The sequence below is a fragment of the Mytilus edulis genome, chromosome 1 (assembly GCF_963676685.1).
Source record: "Mytilus edulis chromosome 1, xbMytEdul2.2, whole genome shotgun sequence".
In the NCBI taxonomy this organism is placed as follows: Eukaryota; Metazoa; Mollusca; class Bivalvia; order Mytilida; family Mytilidae; genus Mytilus; species Mytilus edulis.
In genome coordinates, this window is record NC_092344.1 from 35,158,755 (window position 1) to 35,181,608 (window position 22,854).

Genomic DNA, 22,854 nt, shown 5'->3' on the forward strand with positions numbered 1-22,854 from the left:
CTGATCCCCCATTGTGTCGGATAACAATGGGTATGGTGTGTTGCCAGAGCCCTGTTTGTTATCAGCACTAACTCATGTTTTAGTGCTGATATCCGCCTCCTACGACGGGGACGAAGGGTTGGACTTTAGGAGGCATATTTTTTTTTATTTATACAATACTTTAAATCAAGTTTAAAACTGATATTTGTTTAATACTGTTCATATTTATAATTTATGGCTCTGTCGGTTCTACATATTTATCTTACCTATTTCAGTCATATGGAATTACTATTTTCAGTGCCTCATGATAGCTGTAATATGTTGGAATAATAGCAATCTGTGTATCAAGACATCCTTTTACATACACATGATCAATAAGAGTCCCTCCTTCTGTTGTTGGACTATCTACAAGCTGTCTGAAACCTTTTGATGACATGAAATTGAATACTGTACAACCACCTTTCAAAATATCTTGATTAAAATCACCAATTACAACAATTTTTTCTGATAAGTCTACTAACTTACATATTAATATCTCCAAATTCTCCAAAAATTTCCCTAGATTATACTTCTGGGTTCTGTATACAGTAGCAACTAAAATATTTTTACTTGATATCTTGAAAACTATACATTCTAAGTTTGAGACCAAGTTGCATATTTCAGTTTCTGTAGAAAGCTTGTAAAAAACACATACACCACCATGCTGCATTTCCTTTAAAGAAGAATAATAAGAATTATCATCTTCGAAAGCAAGAGATCTGGGCAAATGAAAACCATCATATCCCATCATTTCAAAGCAAATGAGTTCTTGATTAGTCCAGGTTTCAGTTAGACAAATATAATCAGCCCTTCTAAAGTCTGGATTATGTTTCAAATCTTCTGCATGAGTCTGTAAACCTTGAATGTTGTGATACATTATTTGAAAAGATTGTGTAGGTTCCGCTGCTACATCATCAATTTCAAGCAAAAATCTAGTCATTTCTGAAACACCCTTTACAATATCAGGATCACAGAAGATTTTCTTGTCTATGCTTTTAATGTGTAGACCAGATTTTGAGGTAACTCTGCTAAGAGCAACATATGCTTGACCATATGTGAAACATTTGTTCAGATCAACAACACATTCTTCAACTGTTAATCCTTGAACTTTGTGAATTGTGCAAGCCCAGGCTAACTTTAATGGAAACTGTTTTCGTACACAATTGCTAAAAGGAATGTCTTCACTTGAGGGTTTCAATCCAACACAGCGTTTTCCACTTATGATTTTTTGTACCTTTGCATTTCTTCCTACTCTTTCATTGTCAAAGTGAATGAATATGGTACTTGGGAGGGAGTTAGGCAAGAAGTCTTTGATAGATATAACAGTTCCCATTACACCATTTACTAAACCATCTGCGGTGTCCTCATTCTTGATAAGCATTACTCTTGCTCCCTCGGCCAAAAGGATAGATATTGGAAGACATACATCTGACTTTGTGCAATGGACTCTTTTCAAAGTCAATTTTCCTGACGTTTTGTCTTTTTGGAAGTCTTGTGCTTCAATTAGTTTTGATTCTGTACATAGCTTCATTATCATCTCCTTGTTAAAGTTATCAACCTCTGCATTTGTGGAATATATGTGCAAGGCTTCATCGGGGCCATCTCCAAAGCAGTGTGTTAGCGTTCTTTTATCAAACAATGTCAAACTTTCATTTTTCTGCTTAACACGCAATCTATTTAGTAGTTCTGCAAACAAACCATCCTCACGTTGACGCATTATTTCATCCAACTCAGCAATTTCAAACAAACCATTCCATAGTTGATTTGAGGGATTAGAGGGATCATCTACATACAATTTGTCTACCCTTTTTGTTTTGACAGGTGGTAACTGATAAAAATCGCCAACAGCAATTACTGAAACACCTCCAAATAAACATTTGTCTGGTCTTTTTTTCACTTGTCTAAGTCGCTCATGTACGAAAAACAACAATTTCTTATTGACCATAGAAATTTCATCAATAATCAAGATTTGCAAATTTTCTAACTTTGTTCTGAGTGAATTAATTTTGTCTTCACTGAGAGTTGCATGATCAGGTGACAGTGTTTTGAAAATTCCAAGAGCACTATGAATTGTCAATCCATGGATATTAAAAGCAGCTGTTCCAGTTGGAGCTGTTAATAGAACTGTGAGATCATCTGGATTCTCTGAAGTTTGTGCTAATATTCGAGTTGCTTCATATTGTATACACTTGATCAAGTGACTTTTACCCGTTCCAGCTCCTCCAGTGATAAATAAATGTAAAGGCTCTGGTGTTTTCCATTTGATTTCTGAATGCACCAATCTCTTACTTTATAGAGAATTCTTCTTTGTTTCACATTCAGACTTCTTAGCCTTGGAATAATTTCATTTTTTGTGAGAGAAACAGACAGCAAATTAGTTCCAACAGACGATGAGCTCTTTTCATTATTCAAATCTGGTATTGATAAATCCTCCTCAATCACACTTGTTACTTTGCCTTCATCTATACATTCTCTTCTATTTACTTCTGCTTCTGGGCATAACTCACACCAAGCATCTTCATTCGGACCTTTTTCATTTAATTGCTTTTCTGCTTCCTCTAAATCATGACCATCTTTTACAAAATCTGACATGTTTTTGACAACAATTTCTCTTACAGAACTTAACTCATTATCTCCTTCAAATTTTACTGTACCACAGGTGAAGAAATTCTCATATGTTTGAAATAGTGGTGGTTTTAACTGTTCATCATATCTGTATGGTAAATAAAGTTGCAATATGCTTTGATAGTATTTTTCTGGTGAATTTTCTGATGAGAAGCGTGGATATTTTATAACTGCAGGGGAAGTTCTTGTGCGCTTTCTAATGTATCCAAGTGAGCCATCAAGTTTGAAGGTTGTTTCTTTATTAATTTTTTGAGGTAATTGTGATTCTAGTATAACACTGTATTCAGAACAGAATCTTGCCAGACATATTTTGATAAAGATGTCAATGTGTGGTCTACCTTTATATCTATCAACAACATTGTTCATCCAAGTGCTATTCTCATCTTCATCTTCATTTTCACTGTCACTATCACTCCTTTTTCTTTTTGCAGACTTACAACTTTGTTGTTTCTCCAGATCTTTCAGAGGTTTGCTCATTCGACATGGATTTTCACCAACGGGTATAAATTCTACTTTTCTTGAACATTCTCTTAATCTCAATCCTGTTACTCTGAAAACAGCTTCCTGTGCACTTATCTCCCTATGGTGTAAGTATGAAGTTCCAATTTTTTTCAAAGTCTGTTGAGCATTTAAATTTCCTTCTTCAGCTTCATTTTTGGTCTGCAGCAGTAGTAATCCTAGCTCTCGCTCAGCTTTACTTATGTAGCTTATAATATATACAACACAGCAGGGTTTCCGCTGGCGGTCGCCATTTTCGCAATTTGCGAAAAAATAATAATTGTGGCGATAAAAATTCGTCATTTGCGAAAGAATTTGGCGAAAGAAATATATAGAACGATTTATTTTCCTCCATTTTGTTTATTTACTTTTTTCGAGTTTCTCGGACTTTACCCGATCAGACAATACTCGGAATTCACCTTGACCTCATTAAGATTTGGACAGAATATCAATAATCAGCTGATTGCATTTTATAGCTATCGACAACAAAGGACTAATTAATAAAGGTGTTGATTGAATTGTTTGATAAAATGATATGGTTAAATGGCTTCCGCTAAATGTCACATACAGAATTTATTTACGACTTTGCGACGCACGTGTTTGAAGCAAACTTTTGACGTCTCCTCTCCTTTTAAAGATAGTTTAGAAAAGAAAGCTGTTGTGACGAAAAATTTTCAAAAGCAAGAAAAATTTCTGATTCAAAACTTTAATTATCCTTTGACTTTAATATAGGTAATTGATTAGGGAGACTACTTTAAAGTCGTTTGAGTGACACGTGTGTTTCAAGCATAGTTTTAGTCTCAACTTTTTCATTTACGATGGTCAAGAAAAGAAAACTGTCGTTTTGAAGAAATCTATCCAAAAGGTTGGGAACAACCCCTCGAATGAGAGAAGCCCTCCAATGTTATGACTTCACATGAAATGAAGGATCAAAATATCATGTGATAAAAGCTTTTGTTTTGTTGTAAAAACCACTACTTAGTACAAAAGGGCACATCAATATTTTTCTTTTAAAGAAACTTTCCCTACGAACTATACTGGTATTATATAATCAAAACATGTCCATTAATTTTGTTGTATTCCAGGACTTATATCTTCTTTATTATCAAAAGTATAGTGGCCCCCTCATTTAGAGAGTTGTTTAAAATACAATGAATATTTTTCCCTTTTATGTTAAAAACAAAATCTGTTGTTTTAAAGTAAATGTTTAGTGTTTATTCATTAAATGTAGACTCTAAAATAAGTTTGACAGAATAATCATAGACACAATGGAGCAAAATCACCTTATATAAGGGAAAGGGGGGGGGGGGTGAAAAAAGGTAAATTTTTAACGAAAAATATAGTTATGTTACTTGGCGAAAAAAATAATAAAGTGGCGAAAAATATATTGTTTTGGCGAAAGAGGTGGCGAAAAAAATAATTGACCCAGGGGAAACCCTGCAACACAGGAAAATGCATCCAAAATATATTGGATGTCCATGTTTGCATCCCAAGCCCTCAAAAGATGTGGGTTATACTGATTGGTGTATATTTCATTTGGCTGACGTTTAAGAACTACTGTATTTCGATTGGTGATGAAACAGTAACATTTTTCAAAGCTTTCTTGAGTTAGTCCTGCTTTCTTGAAAATTTCAGATACATCTAAGTTTTTATCTTCATTCTCTTTTATTACTTTCCATAATTTTGACAACATTTCCTTTGCAAATTCTTCCTCTTCCTCTGAATCCTTATCTGGATCACTTGGTTCTGAGATAAATGTTCTATTTGAGGGAGGTCTGGGGAAATTAAAACGACATACTGTTCCTTTTTTCTTACAAGATTTTGAATGCTTTTTGCTATGTTGGTGTACTGCCATAACAATGTCATGCAACTCTTTGTCTTCCTTTTCATCTGGTATCTCACATGAAATGTACTTGTCAATAAAAGTGATAATTTCATCATTTTCAACTTCACCAAATTTTGGAGCATTCTCTACCCAAAACAAACAATGTGTGTGGGGAGAACCTCTTTGTTGAAATTCAACTCGGTAAAAATAGTCGATTATTTTCCCTATTGGTTGAGCTTCTGACATGATAACATTCTTCAGAAATTTATGGAATCTATTATCAAACATTCTTGCTGCTGTAACTGGATTGCTACAGAGAACTTTACATTTTTCATCCCATGTCATATTTTCAGTATTTCGCATGTCACCCTGTTGTTTTAAAATTGTGTCTACAATTTCTGACCATCTAAAGTCTGCAGAAGAAAAAGAACAGAAGAATGTTGGGACTCCTAACTGTCTTATCATTGCAAATATATCTTTTTGTGAACTTTGCCAATAGGGAGGAGTTCCTCGAATAGGTTTTAAATATTTTATAGCTTCATCTTTTTTAAATAATTCTTTTAAGGTTTCCTTGTTGCATAGCATTTCTCTAGTTACTTTCTTTCCTTCTTTTGAAATAGGACATTGCTTTCTAAGAGATATCTGTACATTTGAAATCACGCTAGTGAGCTCTGTTAAATATTGACTGAAAAATATATAGGAAGTATCTCTGGCAAATCTATTTTCGACACTCATCAATCTAAGATTAAAGTACCTTCCAATAGTCAGTTTTTCATCACGGTTTTCTTCAAAAGTATTTTTGCCTGAAGGAAAGTGTACAGGAAAGGTTTTAGCTTCAATTCCTGGTTCTTGAAGAACACTTAGAGGACTATTATTTTCTGCTGGAGCTATATTAAATACTTGGTCAAAGCATAAATCTAAAGCCTCTTGTCCGATATCAGCAGGTTGTAAACAAGTGTCTAACTGAACACCACGTAAACTATCATCAATGTAGCTAACTGGTTCACTTTCTATTTCTCTTTCATTGTCTGTTGTAGAAGACTTTCTCATTTCTTCTGCCTGTATTTCGTTTTCCACTACCAGCTCATTATCATCAGATTCCTCATTTACTACTCGATTATCGTCTAATTCAGGAATTGGATTAATCCATTCATTGTTGATAGTCACATCTTTATACCATATGTTTTGATTCTTTAAATACAAAAGTGCTTGCTCTAAATGGTTTGGTCTTACAAATTGATATTTGTCATATCCTTTGTAGTTAAGCTTTCTCTTTAACTTTACTTTTAGTAATAGACTTTCATCTTCAGATCGGGGTAATATAGATGTCACTTTTTTCAAATCAGATGGCACACAAACGACAGGTCCATGAACTCCTTTTTGTCCTCCTTTTGGTAAAGCCATAATTTTCATGAATGGAATGTTCTGTGCTATGAGTTGCTGCTCTATTGAATTGAGCCGTTTTAACTCTACTGGAACCTCTTCTAGTAATAGATTATTCGAAAAGGAGTCAGCAGGTATTTTACCTTTCAACATTTTACGATGGCAAGTATAACAGATCCATAGACTTGTTCTACATGTTCCTTCAAAAGCACAATTTGTCTTACAATCATCTGTGCATTTGTGTTCATATTTATTTGTTGTAACTGAATCAAATATAGAATTATCATAAGAATCTTTCTTGCAGATCTGAACCTGTTTCTCAAACAACAAGCACAAACACATTCTGGACCTTTTTTAACTTCATCTTTAAATTTTCTTATTACCTCAGATATTTGCTTGTTTTCTTCCTGAAGACTTTCACGACGTACTGATGTTTGTTGTTTAATTTTAATTCTGTGTGCATCATCATTTGCATACTTCTGTATACTAGCTTGCTTCACCTGTTCCTTATGATTTACATCTGCTTCATACTTGTGTATACTAGCTTGTTTCACATGTTCCTTATGATTTACATCTGCTTCATACTTGTGTATACTAGCTTGCTTCAGCTTTTCCCTGTACTCCTTGTCATCTTTATATTTCTCAATTCCTGATTGTATTAGGGCTTTTCTGTAATCCTCATCTTCTTGATACTTATGAATTCCATAGTCTATTAAGGTGTCTCTATAATTTTCGTCTTCTTGATATTTCTGAATACCTGCATGTATCATATTATCTCTGTATATTTCATTCTCTTCATATTTCTTAATGCCTGAATAGATTTTTTTTGAACGTATTTCTTCATTTTCCCAATATTTTCTTTTTCCTGTATCAATCTTTCTAGCTCTAAATTCACCATCTGTCATGTACTTGATCCTTTCTTTCTCATTTTTTGAAAAGACTTTTGATTCAGTTTTGCCGACTTTTATTTTGTTATCTGAATCGGTCATCTGGTTTTCATCAGTTTTCATTTTCTTTGTTGGCACCTCAGATTTAGAATTCGGATACTTTTTCCAATGTTCTTGTCTAGATTGTGATCCATTTAGTGAAATGGACTCTTGTGTAACAGCTGTGACTACTTCATAATGATTTATATCTCCATTATGTTGAAGATAAATTGCTTGATCATTAACATTATTGTTGCTACATATTTGAGATGAAGAATATTTAATCCATGAATTGTTAAAAAAAGTATAAATGTCTGTTTTAAGAAGGTCGGCACAAGCTAGTATTTCCAGTTCAGTTCCCCATGTATTATTTTCTACCATTTTCAGTGTTTGTATATGCTCTTCTACAGTTTTAAATCTTGGCTGTAAAAAAGACCTGAATATTTCTGCATTTCTCATCAAATGATCAACTATTGCCCTTCTTACTTTTCCAAAATATTCTTGTCTACTGGATAGTGAATATGAAATGGCTCGAAATAAACAATTTCCATCACCTGTGATAGTCTTGCAAGCAATTGGTGGTCCTATGTTATAAGAATTTGAAGAATTCTGTTTGGATATATACTTGCTTGGTATATTTATGATTTTACAAAGCTTCCTCTTTAAAAGTGTATGCAGGGGTATAAAATCATAAAAGATTTCAGCTGAAGACAATATTTCAATATCAGATTCATCATCCATAATAACCTCATTAATGTGTACTTCATTAATTTTATCAATGCCAATACTTTTATGAATGTTCAATTCGATTATTTCTGGTGATATGTTGTCGTTCAGAGTTATATTTTTTTGAGTTTTAGGAAGCTCATGACTATCTTTGTTTCCAGTTTGTAGAATTTCAGATAGTTTAAGTTCACTAGTGTTTATTTGTGTATGACTTTCTGAAAGTTCAGAGTTAGTTTTGATTATAGGTTGTTGTCCAAAAATAGAAATACTGACTCCTGTTACCTCAAACCATTGATCTTGACTTGCACCAGCAATCATGTTGCAACAATACTGGTATAGATGATCCAGACTGTTTAACTTTAAAAGTAAACTTTTACCATCACTGTCCTTTAAGCCAAGCTCATTCCGTGCATGAGAATCAAACAAAAGTAATTCTTGATTATGTTTCAAGGCTAAAAAAGTAGTGTCATATGCACATATAAAGCAAGCATCATAGTCTATAAGGGACTCTTGTAAAGCTTGGTCTAAAGGTAAAGAATTTCCAAATGAACTAAAATCTGTAGTTCCAGAAGTATCTACAACAGCTGTAATTGATTCTTTTCTTGATATTTCCAATAACTTTCCTGACATGTCTATCATACCTGGTAGGTCTGATACAAGTAAATGAGTATTATTACCATGAATATTTCTATATATTTCATTTCCATCAATCAAAACATTGTCTAAATACATAGGATCCCAATCATTTAGATCTTTAATTTTACTATGGGCAAGAGCTGATAAACAGTTTGCAACACATTGCTTCCCACTATCAATTCCAAATCTGGTATCTCCTTGGTGAAAACTACCTTGAACTACCCAATTATCAAAAACTGATCTAACCTCTATACTATCTTCAGATATGTTTCTTCTATTTCTATGACTATACAACTTTAGCTTATCATTCTCTTGTTTACATTCTGAAAAATCATTACAATCAAGCTGAATATTTTCAGTTTCAATAGCCATGCTTTCAGTCTTATCCAAGAATTCATGACTATTCATGTGTTCCTTATTAAAATTTGTATCCAATTGGATTGCATCATTCAAATTTGAAAGATTGTGTTTGATTTTAGAACTTTGTTTTGATATCATTGACTTCATCGATTCAACATCCAGATCTGTTTTCATTGATTCATTATCCATGTTTGTTTTCATTGATACATAATCCATATTTGTTTTAATCCATTCATAATCCATACTTGTATTAACTAAATCATAATCCAGATTTGTTTTCATCGATTCATTATGCATCTTTGTTTTAGTTGATTTAATATCTAGGTTTGAAATAAATGATTCAGAACCCACATTTGATTTCATTGACTTATTTAATTGGATTGATTTGATTGATTGTTTTAATTCAGATTTGACTGATTGTTGTGATTCAGATTTGATTGATAGATTTAATTTGGTAGATTCTTTAGATACTATTGTTTCAGTACTATTGATTGATTCATTATTATATGGACAATTTAGTGAGTCGACACTCTGATCATTGTTGGTAGGACAGTTTAGAGAGTTGACACTCTGGTCATTGTTGGTAGAACAGTTTAGAGAGTTGAAGCTCTGATCTTGTTTAATAGGACAGTTTATAGAGTTGACACTCTGATCTAGTTTTATAGTACAGTTTATAGAGTTGACGCTCTGATCTTGTTTCATAAGACAGTTTATAGAGTTGATGCTCTCATCTTGTTTTATAGGACAGTTTATAGAGTTGACGCTCTGATCTAGCAGTATAGGACAGTTTATAGAGTTGACGCTCTGATCTAGCTGTATAGGACAGTTTATAGAGTTGACGCTCTGATCTTGCTGTATAGGACAGTTTATAGAGTTGACGCTCTGATCTAGTGGTTTAGGACAGTTTATAGAGTTGATGCTCTGATCTAGCAGTATAGGACAGTTTATAGAGGTAACGCTCTGATCTAGCTGTATAGGACAGTTTATAGAGGTGACGCTCTGATCTAGCAGTAAAGGACAGTTTATAGAGGTGACGCTCTGATCTAGTTGTATAGGACAGTTTATAGAGTTGACGCTCTGCTCTAGCTGCATAGGACAGTTTAAAGAGTTGATGCTCTGATCATTGTTTGTAGGACAGTTTAGAGAGTTGACGCTCTGATTAGTAGGGCAGTTTAAAGAGGTGGCGCTCTGATTATCCACGGAGATGAGGTTTTTGTTATTGGCCTGCTTTATTCTTCTCTCTCTCATTCGATCTCTCTGCTCTTTCTTTTTACTTAAATCACTTTTCTTTCTTCCTCTACGTGGCATTTTCTACAAAATAAGAATAAAATTATATAAAACCCTGTTATGAAATCTAAAAGCAACATGTAACATTGTGTAAAGAGGATTAAAAGACAAGAAAAGTCCTGGAATATATATATTCTATTATCTAACAAGAATGTGTCCATAGTACAGTACACTCACACTTTTATTTTCAAAGTTGGGATATAAACTCTAATTTGGCATTAACATTAGAAAGATCATATCATAGGGAAAATGTGTACTAAGTTTAAATTTAAAGTTGATTAGACTTCAACCTCATCATAAACTACCTTGACCAAAAACTTAAACCTGAAGCAGGACATACGGAGGAACGAACGAATGGACAGATGAACAAATGGAGGGACGTACAGACCAGAAAAAATTATGACCCTTTACTATCACAGGAAGGGCATAAAAAGTGTTTGCGATCTTATAATATTCAAATACTTCAAACCAAACAACTCTGATAATCAACTTATGCAATATATAATTCTGTTATTCATTTGATATTTTTCTATACTTGAATTATTGGATGGGTTATTCTACAATGACAAAGGAGTAGAGGCAAATAAGGCCCTTATTCGGCCCAAATATTAGTGCAATTTGAAAAGCTACCATTAATATTCTTAACTTTTTCCCCACTACAATAAATGCATTTCCGAACAGTTCTCATAAACTAAACGTCTTGGGCAAAAAGGTGGCCTTAATGCCTCCTTTTTAATCTTTTACAAGATTTTTTTTTCTTCGTTATATATATGTGATTTAATAACAGAAAAAGCTGTATTAACTTACCACAACTATTTACCACTTCTTAATAAAATTAACAAGCTTTTACAGTCAGCTTCAAATGTAATCTATACCCTCACTTCAACAAGTCAGAACTGAAGAAATACCTGTTAAAAGAAATGTTATCAGTACATGTACTTGACTGTTTCATGTTTGTCTTTTCTATATTTTCATAATTTTCAAAATATAGCTTGAGAAAAAAAATTGACATGTATTAACAGTTCCTATTGTATTCAAATCAGTGAACATGAATTTTACAGTTGTATTGTAAATTCGCCTTTAAAAAAGTATTTCTGAGTAGCTGCCCTTTGGGTTATATGGCAGAGTAGAATGAATCTGAATTAAACATATATATTCTGGGTTTTTTTTGGTTTTTTTTTTAATTATAAGATGAAGAAGAGGCTCTCAAGAGCCTGAATCACTCACCTTGATTTTTGGCATTTATCTTTCGTTTTAGAGTGTCACATTTCATTGTAGTTTGTTATTAAATAAAATTGTGTAAAACTGTTCTTGAAGGGCAATAACTCTTTAAGGGGTCAATTGACAATTTTGGTCATATTTATTAGTAGATCTTACTTTGCTGATCATATTTGCTGTTTACAGCTTATCTTTATCATTAATACTATTCAAGATAATAACCATAAACTGCAATATTTCCTTAAAATTACCAATTTAGTGGCAGCTACCCAACAATGGGTTATTAGATCCATCTGAAAACTTCAGGGCTGATAGAACTTTACCTTATGAATACTTTTACCCCCTGTCAGATTTGCTCTAACTGTTTTGGTTTTTGAAATATAAGCAAATAACTGCATTTTACCCCTATGTTCTATTTTTAGCCATGGCAGCCATGTTTTTGACGAAACAGAAAATAAAACACAAACTTTATACTAGACATCCTAAGGATCATTCAGCTTAAGTTTGGTTGCAATTATTTCAATGGTTTCAGAAAAGAAGATTTTTTAAAGTTCGAAAACATGATAAACAAATTTTGTAAAATTGTCCTTAAAGGGCAATAACTGTTTAGGGGTCAATTGACAATTTTGGTCATATAAACTTATTTGTAGATCTTACTTTGCAGAACAAATTTGCTGTTTACAGTTTATCTTTATCATGAATACTATTCAAGATAATAACCAAAAACTGCAAAATTTCCTTAAAATTACCAATTTAGTGGCAGAAACCCAACAATGGGTTATTAGATCCATCTGAAAACTTCAGGGCTGATTGAAATTTACCTTAAGAATACTTTTACCCCTTGACAGATTTGCTCTAACTGCTTTGGTTTTTCAGATATAAGCCAAAAACTGCATTTTACCCATATGCTCTATTTTTAGCCATGGCGGCCATGTTTTTTGACCAAACAGAAAATAAAACATAAACTTTATTTTAGATACCCTAAGGATCATTCAGCTTAAGTTTGGTTTGAATTGGTTCAGTAGTTTCAGAGAAGATGTTTGAAATAGTTTACACCAGACGGACGAGAACGACGGACGCCAAGTGATGGCTACAGCTCACAGTTCCTTCGGAACAGTGAGCTAAAAACAATTACATAATTTTCACACAAATCAGTTACATTTTTTTTTCAAAATTTGTGTATTTCATTAAAGATCTAGACAATTGTGTTCTGTTACTTTACAATTCAAGGTAACGCCACAGAAGATCTACCTTAAGTGCTGTACTTTCTGAATATATTATATTAGCTTACCACAATGTTTACTATAAGTTCCAAAATCAAAGAAACCAGCTTTTTTGGTCAGCTTAATTAAATCAAAAACCTCTGTTACTCCAACTAGTAAGAACTGAAGTAGGCCTGTAAATAAAAATGTTATTGGTAAATGTAACTTTAATTTAATACTACATGTATTCATGAGATGTATTTATATAACAACATGAACAATGTCTACTGTTGTACATAACTTTATCATTGCTTGAGAAAAAAAATACCTAGTACATGTGTATAAAGTTATCATTACAATAAATTGACTTTATTTTTCACAAGACTTGCATGAATTGACATGATTGAGAGCATTCTGAGAGTATTGCCTGGTAATATGTAGTGACACTAGTCCCCTACCAGTAAAAGTAATGGAACAAAGTGCTTAATCTTAATCAATATTTTGTGATATTATTAATTTTGTATATTTTAACTAACTTTAATTTGTTCTGGGTTAGTGACACGACTATATTTTTGATAGGACATAGTACGGTTATTTTTAGAAGGTCTTAAAACTGATATACTTTGTGATGTCATCTAACATGCCTTATGAATTTCATGAAATGGTTAAAAGTGTTTAACTAGTATGTTGTTATAGTAAAAGGGGCTTACCGAAAAATGTATATGATACCTTTAAAATTCAACAAAATTAAATGATAAAAAATAGAATATAAGTACCGACAATTTTGATACAAGTCTGATAGGAAATTAATAAAATAAGTATAGATACATGTATGATAGCACCATAGTTATTACAACTATGGCAATTCAACAGTTTAGAAAATATGTCTTGTACATAGTTTGCATGATGTTGAATAACATTAATTTTATCTATTTTATCTCAGCTGAATGACGACTGAGTGCGGGAGTTTCTCCCTACATTAAAGACCCATTGGTGGCCTTCGGCTGTTGTCTGGTCTATGGTCGTGTAGTTGTCTCTTTGACACATTCCCCATTTCCTTTCATCAGTGTCTCTTTGTTGTGGGATGTATAAGTACCCAGCCACGTCCACTTGTCTTTTTTGTATTTTATCTATCTGATGGGTTAAGCCTTTTACAACTGATTTTTATAGTTCGTTCTTATGTTGTACTGTTACACGACTGTCCCAGGTTCGGGGGAGGGTTGGGATCCTGGTAATATGTTAACCCTGCCACATTCTGTATGTGTGTGCCTTTCCGAAGTCAGAAGCCTGTAATTCAGTGGTTGTCGTTTGTTTATGTATTACATATTTGTTTTTCATTAATTTTTTGTACATAAATAAGGTCGTTAGTTTTCTAGGTTGAATTGTTTTACATTGTCATTTTGGGACGGGGCCTTTTATAGCTGACTATGCAGGATGGGCATTGTTGAAGGCTGAACTGTGACCTATAGTTGTTAATTTCTGTGTCATTTGGTCTCTTGTGGAGAGTTGTCTCATTGGCAATCATACCACATCTTCTTTTTTTGCTTCACATCACGGTGCGGAGCTATTAGTTTCAGTCGAAATACACGCCATCTTGAATAAATTACTTATCATGTATAGATTCTGATTGGTTGAATAATAATGAGGCTGAGATTGATACAGCAACAGCTATTGGCTTAAATGAGATAAAGAATTACAGACTTTTCTCGTCCAGGATAAGACATCAAATGCCAGAAAATTAACAATGATTAACTATGTGTATTTCAGTTCTGATCAACTGTCTTTAATTCATGTTCCTTTTATTATGCATACCTTTCACAGATAAATTCAATATTGAAATATCAATTATTAATATGTGTTTAATTGCTTTGTTACTCTGCAATTTGCATGTTTTGCTTTGCTAAATAATGTTCCTATACAATGTTTACAAAAATGTATTGTCTGTATTTTATAACTTCTGACAATATATAGGCACACCTCCAGAACGGCACACCTCAAGAACTGTGTCTAAATCTATAATTGTTTTAATTTTCAACAAGAAATTTAAATTTTTTAAAGGCATGGGTGTTTAACGCACACTCTTAAAGTACATCCATTTTATATCAATCAATATCTAAAAATACTACATTTCCAATACTAATTTAACAACCACATGCACACATATAACCTTAAATTAGTGTAAACCAAAGCAGTACATAGCTTTTTTAGAAAGCTAATACATGTACTTGTATATGTAAAAGTTTCATAGTCAACCATGGTCAATGAACCATGATGAGGGGGTTGGGCTTTATAGTCTCCATGGAAATAAGATGTGCTTATGCTTATTCATTGTACAACTGAATATTAATAAACATTGGCCTACCACTAATGGTTTTCCTTGAACTGACCTAATCACAAACTAATAATACATGTAAACTTTAGCAAAATTTTCAAAGTCAATAGACCATGACTAAGGAGGCAGAGCCATATAATCTCCATTGAAATGAGATATATATGCCAATGGTACATGTAATACAACTGCATACCAAATATCATTGACCTACATGTATAGCTGCCACTAGTCGTCAATGGCGGATCCAGAAATTTTCATAAGTGGGGGCCCACTGACTGACCTAAGAGGGGGCCCGCTCCAGTCATGCTTCAGTGATTCCCTATATAAGCAACCATTTTTTTCCAAAAAGGGGGGGGGGGGCCCCTTAATCCGCCTCTGGTCGTTCCCCAAAAACTGACCTTATCACAAACTAATACATGTACATGTAAACTAAGCAAATTTTCAAAGTCAATAGACATTGACTGAGAATGAGGGGGCAAATAATCTCCATGGAAATGAGATATGCCAATGCTTATACAGCATACTAAATATCATTGACCTGCCACTTGTGGTTAACCATAAACTATACATTATCACAAACTAATTATTAGCCTTACAAGTCATTCAAGTGGCATTTCAGTTAATTGCATAGAAAACAAGTGAAACTGCGAGCTACTGCTCACTGATGATACCCCCGCCGCAAGTGGATAATATTAATAGTGTAAAAATATGCAAGTGTTCGGTAAACAGGAAGTTGTCGAGTGATGAATCTGAAAACGCATCACACGGTATAGCTGACTTATAAAAATCCTGAAACCAAATTTCAGAAATCCTTGTATTGTAGCTATAGTTCCTGAGAAAAATGTGACGAAAATTTTTAACTTGGTTATCATGTGTAAAATCATACAAGTGTTCGGTAAACAGGAAGTTGTCGAGTGATGAATCTGAAAACGCATCACACGGTATAGCTGACTTATATAAATCCTGAAACCAAATTTCAGAAATCCTTGTATTGTAGTTCCTGAGAAAAATGTGACGAAAATTTTCAACTTGGCTATCATGTGTAAAATCATACAAGTGTTCGGTAAACAGGAAGTTGTCCAGTGATGAATCTGAAAAGGCATCACACGGTATAGCTGACTTATATAAATCCTGAAATCAAATTTCAGAAATCCTTGTATTGTAGTTCCTGAGAAAAATGTGACGAAAATTTTCAACTTGGCTATCATGTGTAAAATCAGACAAGTGTTCGGTAAACAGGAAGTTGTCAAGTGATGAATCTGAAAACGCATCACACGGTATGGCTGACATATTAATGTTGATACCAAATTACAGAAAGGGTGGATGTGTAGTTCCTGAGAAAAATGTGACGAAAGTTTCATTGGACGGTACGACAGATAGAGGTAAAACAGTATACCCCCCCTTTTTTAAAGCGGGGGTATAATAATCGCCACCTTGATATGCTTAGTTCAAACTGATGAGCATGTGCAGAGTTGGTATGTGACATTACAGGTCATTTAAAAAAATATATACAGTATATGGTTGAGGAATTTCATACGTGAATCATTTTATATTATTATTATTTTCAAAAAAGTGCATTCACCTCTATTAACTTATTAAGCAATTATTATATTTTCACAATTTCAACACTCCTTTCCAGCAAATAACCTGTATAGCCCTCCCTTACTTACAGTTACCTATTTACTGCCTCGCACATACACATGTATATAAAAAACTAACCAGGTTCAAGAAACAGTATTACATCACTGTGCAAGTGGTAAATACTGCATTTCAAAGGCAGTTCAATACACATTTATCATGTTTATTGTTAAAAATGATAACAGACTGCGTTACAATGTATGTGTAGTTGAACAACTTACTTTAATCAAAGCGTAACAATGTACATTGTAATTTGTACATGTTCCAGACCATATGAGTACGTGTACCGTCTGGACCGTATATGAGTATTTTGAAAAAGTATACATACTGTCCAGACGGTACATGTACAGTTCAAATACTCATATGGTCTGGAACATACAAACATGTACAGGTCATAGAAACAAATCTATTTTAGAACAATTTGTTCTAATTTTGTATCACAGGTAAAGCATTGTAAAGGAAACGTTGGTACGCAAATAAACTAAAACAAAATGTGTTTATAAATTTTATAAAAAGAAGACAAAATACAATAACCATGATAAAACTTTAATATTAGATATCTAAACAATCATACAATGTAGGTTAGTTAGTGTGTAAAACTTCATTTCTGGAAGCATAATTTATCAGATAAAGGCGCACCTGTATCCCTGCTCTATTAAATTAAAGTTACCAGCACTTTCACAATTGTCATTCTGTAGGGTAGTATACTTTAGAAATAATTTATGTTCCGTATGTACATAATTTTGATTCCTGTACGACTGAGGCAGGGTAACCATCTTATTATATTTCAATTTCCCAAATATTTTGTGCAGTATAAATTATTTTTTCAACATATATATGTCATTGTATGTTGAAGAGGAAAAATACAAGTAGTTAATTTATTATTATACTAACACTTATTTGTGGCAATACAAATATTCGGCGAATGTTTCAACAAACATTAACCCAGTGTATCCCAAACTTTGTCTGACTGACAAAATGTCAGACAAGAAATTCTTTCGGACAGACAGAACTTTCAAGATTTTTTAGTTGAAAAAAGTTCTTTCTTTTTCGGTCAGGCTAACTTTATAACGGTTTGGCTAAGACTGTGTAACTATTCTGTTCAAATAATAAAAATTATACAACTAGAATACAATATTTTCTTAAAGAAGAAAATTAAAATCAGGGCGAACAGTCTCTGGGACGAACGTGAATCAGGACGAACGGACCCGGATTCATATTTCTCCATTTGTTATGATAAGTTTACCCTAAAAAGATGTTAAATTTGAAATATCAATAGGAAAAGATGATATGAATACCTCTTAAACAATGAGTGACGATACATTCAGTCTTTTTTCAAATGTGCTTACCGCGTATAATAAGATTATCTTTTTCAAAACAGCTCGAAATCTTCTATGCCACAAAGCCTGCACAGGAAATCAAATCAAATTTTTAACGTGTAAACCAAAGTCGGAGAGAATTCCGCATTTTTTGTGGCTCATACCATGGACTATATATATAAACAAGTACACACCCGTGATATCGCGGGTCCGTGACTGAATTAAAGTATATATATTTAAGCCTTGTTTTAGTAATTGATATTGTCATCTGATAAAGTTATGTCGATTATAAGATACACAGTTTTCTCTGCTTTCAAACATTTGTTTGAACCCGTCGACCCGGAACTTTAACTTCAATTATTGGTAATATTAATTATTTGCAGAAGGTCCTGGCTATCCAGGAATGGAGTATTTTTTAATCAACAACATTGTCCTATATTAGTTATCTTAGAAAGTATTGCTGATTGCTGAATAAAACTACAATAGGGAACAATTTGACAATGATTGAATTTAGTAGTGTCAGCCCTTTGATTATTACCCGTGTGTATATCAAAATCATAAACACACCGTTTGGTGGTGCGCCTGTCAAATGCGGAACGTACAGATAAGTTTATAGGTAACAGGTGAATATACTATTGGTATCGGTATCGGATTTGACCCGGAACTTGGTAATTATTGGCAATATTAATTATGTGGAAAACAAAAGGGTCTGGAGTGGGGTAATTTTTAATCTACACCATTGTCCTATATAAGCTATATATAGAGTTGAATTCTTTGATTTGTCGTTTTTACCCGATGACGGCTGACAAATTGGACCTCGTAATTTTAGTATTATAGATACTAATAAGAAATATTATATAGTATAATAGTCCCAGGATATACGAATATATTTTATTGCTTAATGAAAACATAAAACATTACTATAACAATTTTTAAAATAGCAGGTATGTTAATTATGTAGCCGGCGGGGTTTTTACAATGTGTATTTTCGGTACCGTATTTTCAGTGTCAACTTTAACATATTTTACCCCAGTCCGTGTGAAGAGTAGATATCGGAATCCTAGCCGAGTCTCTGATCCTTCATATATGGCTTTGCAAAACTTAACACTAGCAAGTTTACATAGTTTATTAGTAAATTACATAATTCAACAAATATCAACAATTTGTACAGATAAAAACATGAAACATGAATATGAAAAGCAAGTTAAAATTCACATAAAAGTGACATAGCTTAATCTGTCATTTTAACCTTAATTGTCTAGATAAGATGCATTATGTAATTTTAGACACAATAGCGACATTGTGTCTCAGTAGATGCAGTGAAATGCATAACACCTTTCGTGAAGACAAAGCCTTTCGTGTAGACAAAGCCTTTCGTGTAGACAACACCTTTCGTGTACACAGTGCATTGGCGGATCCAGGGGGGGGGGGGGGGGGGGTCCGGAGGTTGGAACCCCCCTTTTTTTGGCCGATCAATGCATTGAAATAGGGACATATAGTTGGGGTGGGGTGGGGTGGGGACGTTGAACAGACAACATGTATAGAGACAGAATGCACACATTAATTTAATGTAATTTCTTTTGTCTTTGTAGGAAATTGACATTTTGATCACAGTTCACCAGCAGTGCATGATTTGGATTTAATTGATCCGGTGTAACTTTAAAACACATTTAAGAATTATTTTCTGATAATTTACATTTTTCAGCACCTGTTTGTAACACAGATATAAGTATTTCAATCTAGGAGCGGACATTTTATTGTAGGATTTCACTGAGATTTACGGACCTAGCAATCGATTTTTATGGCATTGCCATTTCTTTTCTTTAGGAAAAGTCTTGAAAGATATCGGCACCACGTTGTTTTATGAACCTTTAGTACATGTATGCCCTGCTGACTGTAAATGTTGGGGTCGATTGGACTTGTAGTTTCAGAGTATAACTGATAACAAGGAGGTGGATTTTTTTTTCACAAGAGATGTAAGAACAATATTAAAATTCAATTCTTCCGAATAATTGAGAGTTTTTTCCTTCCATATTGTTTTAAATATACTGTCATTAATAAACTGTCATACATATTGATTGATTGATTGGTTGGTTTATAACTTAAACACTTGGGATAGGGTCTCTTGACAAAAACAAATGAAACCTTGGACCCCGTATTAAACAGACGAGACGGAAACATGCATGCAATGATTGATTAGTTGGTTGATTGATTTATTGATTGGTTGGTTTATTGGTTGGTTTGTTGGTTGGTTGGTTGGTCGGTTGGTTGGTTGGTTGGTTGGTTGATTAAACACGTTGGATAGGGTCAATTGAAACAGCGAAGAAGAAACAAAGAAGATCTTGGACCCTATATAAAACACATGAGACGGAAACATGCATGCACTGATTTATTGATTGATTGATTGATTGATTGGTTGGTTGGTTGGTTGGTATTCAAACACACATAAAACTCTTTAAAAGTGCCAAAATCACATAATTTGCCTCTTAGTACATGACCTTGACCTTTGACCTGGTGACCTTTGTCAAGGTCATTGCTTCACAATGTCATTGCAAAAGACCCTATGGGTCAAGGACATTTTGTTTAAGAGTTTTGCCTAATAATAGCTTTATATAAACCATCAATGGGGATTATGTCCCTTACACAATGGTAAAACCAATACAGTCATAATGTAACAAAGTTGCCCCTTGGAGTACCAAGCATTTTTCACTATTTAAATTTTCTGTATTTATAACCATTCCAAAGTTATGAGGAAATCAAAGACCAATAAAAATCTAAAATACGACCTTGACCTTTGACCTTGACCTTATTTTCATTTTTTTGGACCAAGGATTTCAAATAAAAAAACCGTAGGTCTCTATCACTTATGGTTTTTCAGTTAGAAATGCATATTCTTATATCAAACATAAAAGGGGGGATAACTGTCATATGGAATCTATATACGGCTTCTGTCAAAATAAAACAGAACATCCTGAGGATATAACGAGCAATTTGGAAAAATAAATTTGTCGGTTTCTTATACGGTTGCGAAGCCTTAGAGATAACAAGAAAAACAGTGTTCGGAGAGATAACTCTTATATGGGAAAGTATTCGGTTAAGCAGAGTTGGTTTCAAAAGCGTATATACATTGTACTGTTCAATATCATATTCCAAATATCTAAGCGACATTTTGCAAAACAAAAAAACAGCGAAGGAAAAAAATTAGGCGGAAGAAAAAAAAAAAAATAAATAATAATAAATATAGCTACTTCTGGTTTACAAAAGGTCACTTCCGGTTGTCTTTTTCTAGATCACATTGCTTGCAACCTAATTTAAAAAGTCCCAAGTCTTGATCATCTATACATATGAGGTAAAAGCAAAGGTCAAAATCTAGAACGTTACATTTACCTATGACCTTGAGCTCAATTTCGAGGTCATCAACCAAGGACCTCAAATCAAAAGACTCTAGGCCTCTACTATATATAGTTAATGAGTTGTATTACCTTACAACTAATATTGGATATAAAAGGGGGCAAAACTGGCATCAAAGGTCTACGTACTTTTTCGACTAAAATCTACGTGTTACCACATGTCGCAACTAACAATTTAGTAAAAATAATTTGTCGATAAGTTATACGGCTTTTGAAAATAAGTGAAAATCAGCCAAAATCAAATTTTATAATATGACCTTGACCTTTGACCTTGACCTTATTTTCATTTTTTTGGACCAAGGACCTCAAATCAAAAGACCCTAGGTCTCTATCACTTATGGTTTACCAGTTAGAAATGCAAATTCTTATATCAAACATAAAAGGGGGGATAACTGTCATATGGAATCTATATACGGCTTCGGTCAAAATAAAACAGAACATCCTGAGGATATAACGAGCAATTTTGAAAAATAAATTTGTCGGTTTCTTATACGGTTGCGAAGCCTTAGAGATAACAAGAAAAACAGTGTTCGGGGAGATAACTCTTATTTGGGAAAGTATTCGGTTAAAACGAGTTGGTTTCAAAAGCGTATAAACTGTTCGATATCATATTCCAAAATTCTAAGCGACATCTTGCGAAACAAAAAAACAGCGAAGGAAAAAAATTAGGCGGAAGAAAAAAAAAAAAAATTAAAAACCAATTGTTCAGAGAACAATTGAAGGTCTTTCAACCAATAAGGATCTATTTACATATAATAATATTAAAATTCAGTTGAAAATGTCAGTTCCTATGGCTTAATGATGTATAAATATGAATTTCAAGCAAAGGTCAAAATCTAGAACGTCCAATTAACCTATGACCTTGACCTCAATTTCAAGGTCATCAACCAAGGATCCCAAATCAAAAGACCCTTGGTCTGTATTATGTATGGTTCATGAGTAAAATCACTTTACGCATAATTCTAAATATAAGAGGGGCGAAAACTCCCATTTATTGTCTACGCACCCTTGCAACCAAAATTTATAAGATTCGACATGTCGCAACTAACAATTTAGTAAAAATAATTTGTAGATATCTTATAAGGTTAATGAAAATAAGTGAAAATAAGCCAAAATCAAAATTTAGAATTTGACCTTGACCTTTGACCTTGACCTAATTTTCATTTTTTTGGACCAAGGATCTTAAATCAAAAGACCCTAGGTCTCTATCACTTATGGTTTACCAGTTAGAAATGCATATCACTTATATCATATACAAAAGGGGGAATAACTCTCATATGGAGTCTCCGGATCGCCTCGATAAAAAAAAAACATAACATCCTGAGGATATAACGAGCAATTTGGAAAAATAAATTTGTCGGTTTCTTATACGGTTGCGAAGCCTTAGAGATAACAAGAAAAACAGTGTTCGGGGAGATAACTCTTATATGGGAAAGTATTCTGTTAAGCAG

At 33.3% G+C, this 22,854-nt stretch overlaps 2 protein-coding genes across 3 annotated transcripts; both read right to left on the minus strand.

The window, feature by feature from the left end:
• Positions 1–250: 250 nt before the first annotated feature.
• LOC139512237 (uncharacterized) lies at positions 251–6,370 on the minus strand. Its single transcript, XM_071299763.1, has 3 exons — positions 4,578–6,370; positions 2,343–3,349; positions 251–2,286 (listed from the first exon to the last, which is right to left on the minus strand). The coding sequence occupies exons 1-3, from the start codon at positions 6,368–6,370 to the stop codon at positions 251–253; spliced, it is 4,836 nt and encodes a 1,611-aa protein (XP_071155864.1).
• Positions 5,080–18,094, minus strand: LOC139481818 (putative leucine-rich repeat-containing protein DDB_G0290503). Of its 2 annotated transcripts, none has more exons than XM_071265332.1 (4): positions 18,024–18,094; positions 12,794–12,898; positions 11,092–11,192; positions 5,080–10,308 (listed from the first exon to the last, which is right to left on the minus strand). In XM_071265332.1, exon 4 carries the CDS (start codon positions 10,303–10,305, stop codon positions 6,496–6,498), a length of 3,810 nt encoding a protein of 1,269 aa, XP_071121433.1. In that variant the 5' UTR covers positions 10,306–10,308; positions 11,092–11,192; positions 12,794–12,898; positions 18,024–18,094; the 3' UTR covers positions 5,080–6,495. The 2 variants fall into 2 exon arrangements, with proteins under 2 accessions (XP_071121433.1, XP_071121441.1); XM_071265340.1 differs by having other exon boundaries at positions 17,973–18,094.
• Between the last annotated feature and the right edge of the window lie 4,760 nt (positions 18,095–22,854).

What these genes read in the sequence shown, in the direction of transcription:
- LOC139512237 (XM_071299763.1), bottom strand. Translation starts at nt 6,370, where the DNA reads ATGGCTTTACCAAAAGGAGGACAAAAAGGAGTTCATGGACCTGTCGTT. An exon ending in GCATTTTCCTGTGTTGCAGG is followed by an intron (nt 3,350 to 4,577) that starts GTTTCCCCTGGG and finishes ATATATTATAAG; the next exon opens with CTACATAAGTAAAGCTGAGC. An exon ending in AATTATTCCAAGGCTAAGAA is followed by an intron (nt 2,287 to 2,342) that starts GTCTGAATGTGA and finishes TGGTGCATTCAG; the next exon opens with AAATCAAATGGAAAACACCA.
- LOC139481818 (XM_071265332.1), bottom strand. Translation starts at nt 10,305, where the DNA reads ATGCCACGTAGAGGAAGAAAGAAAAGTGATTTAAGTAAAAAGAAAGAG.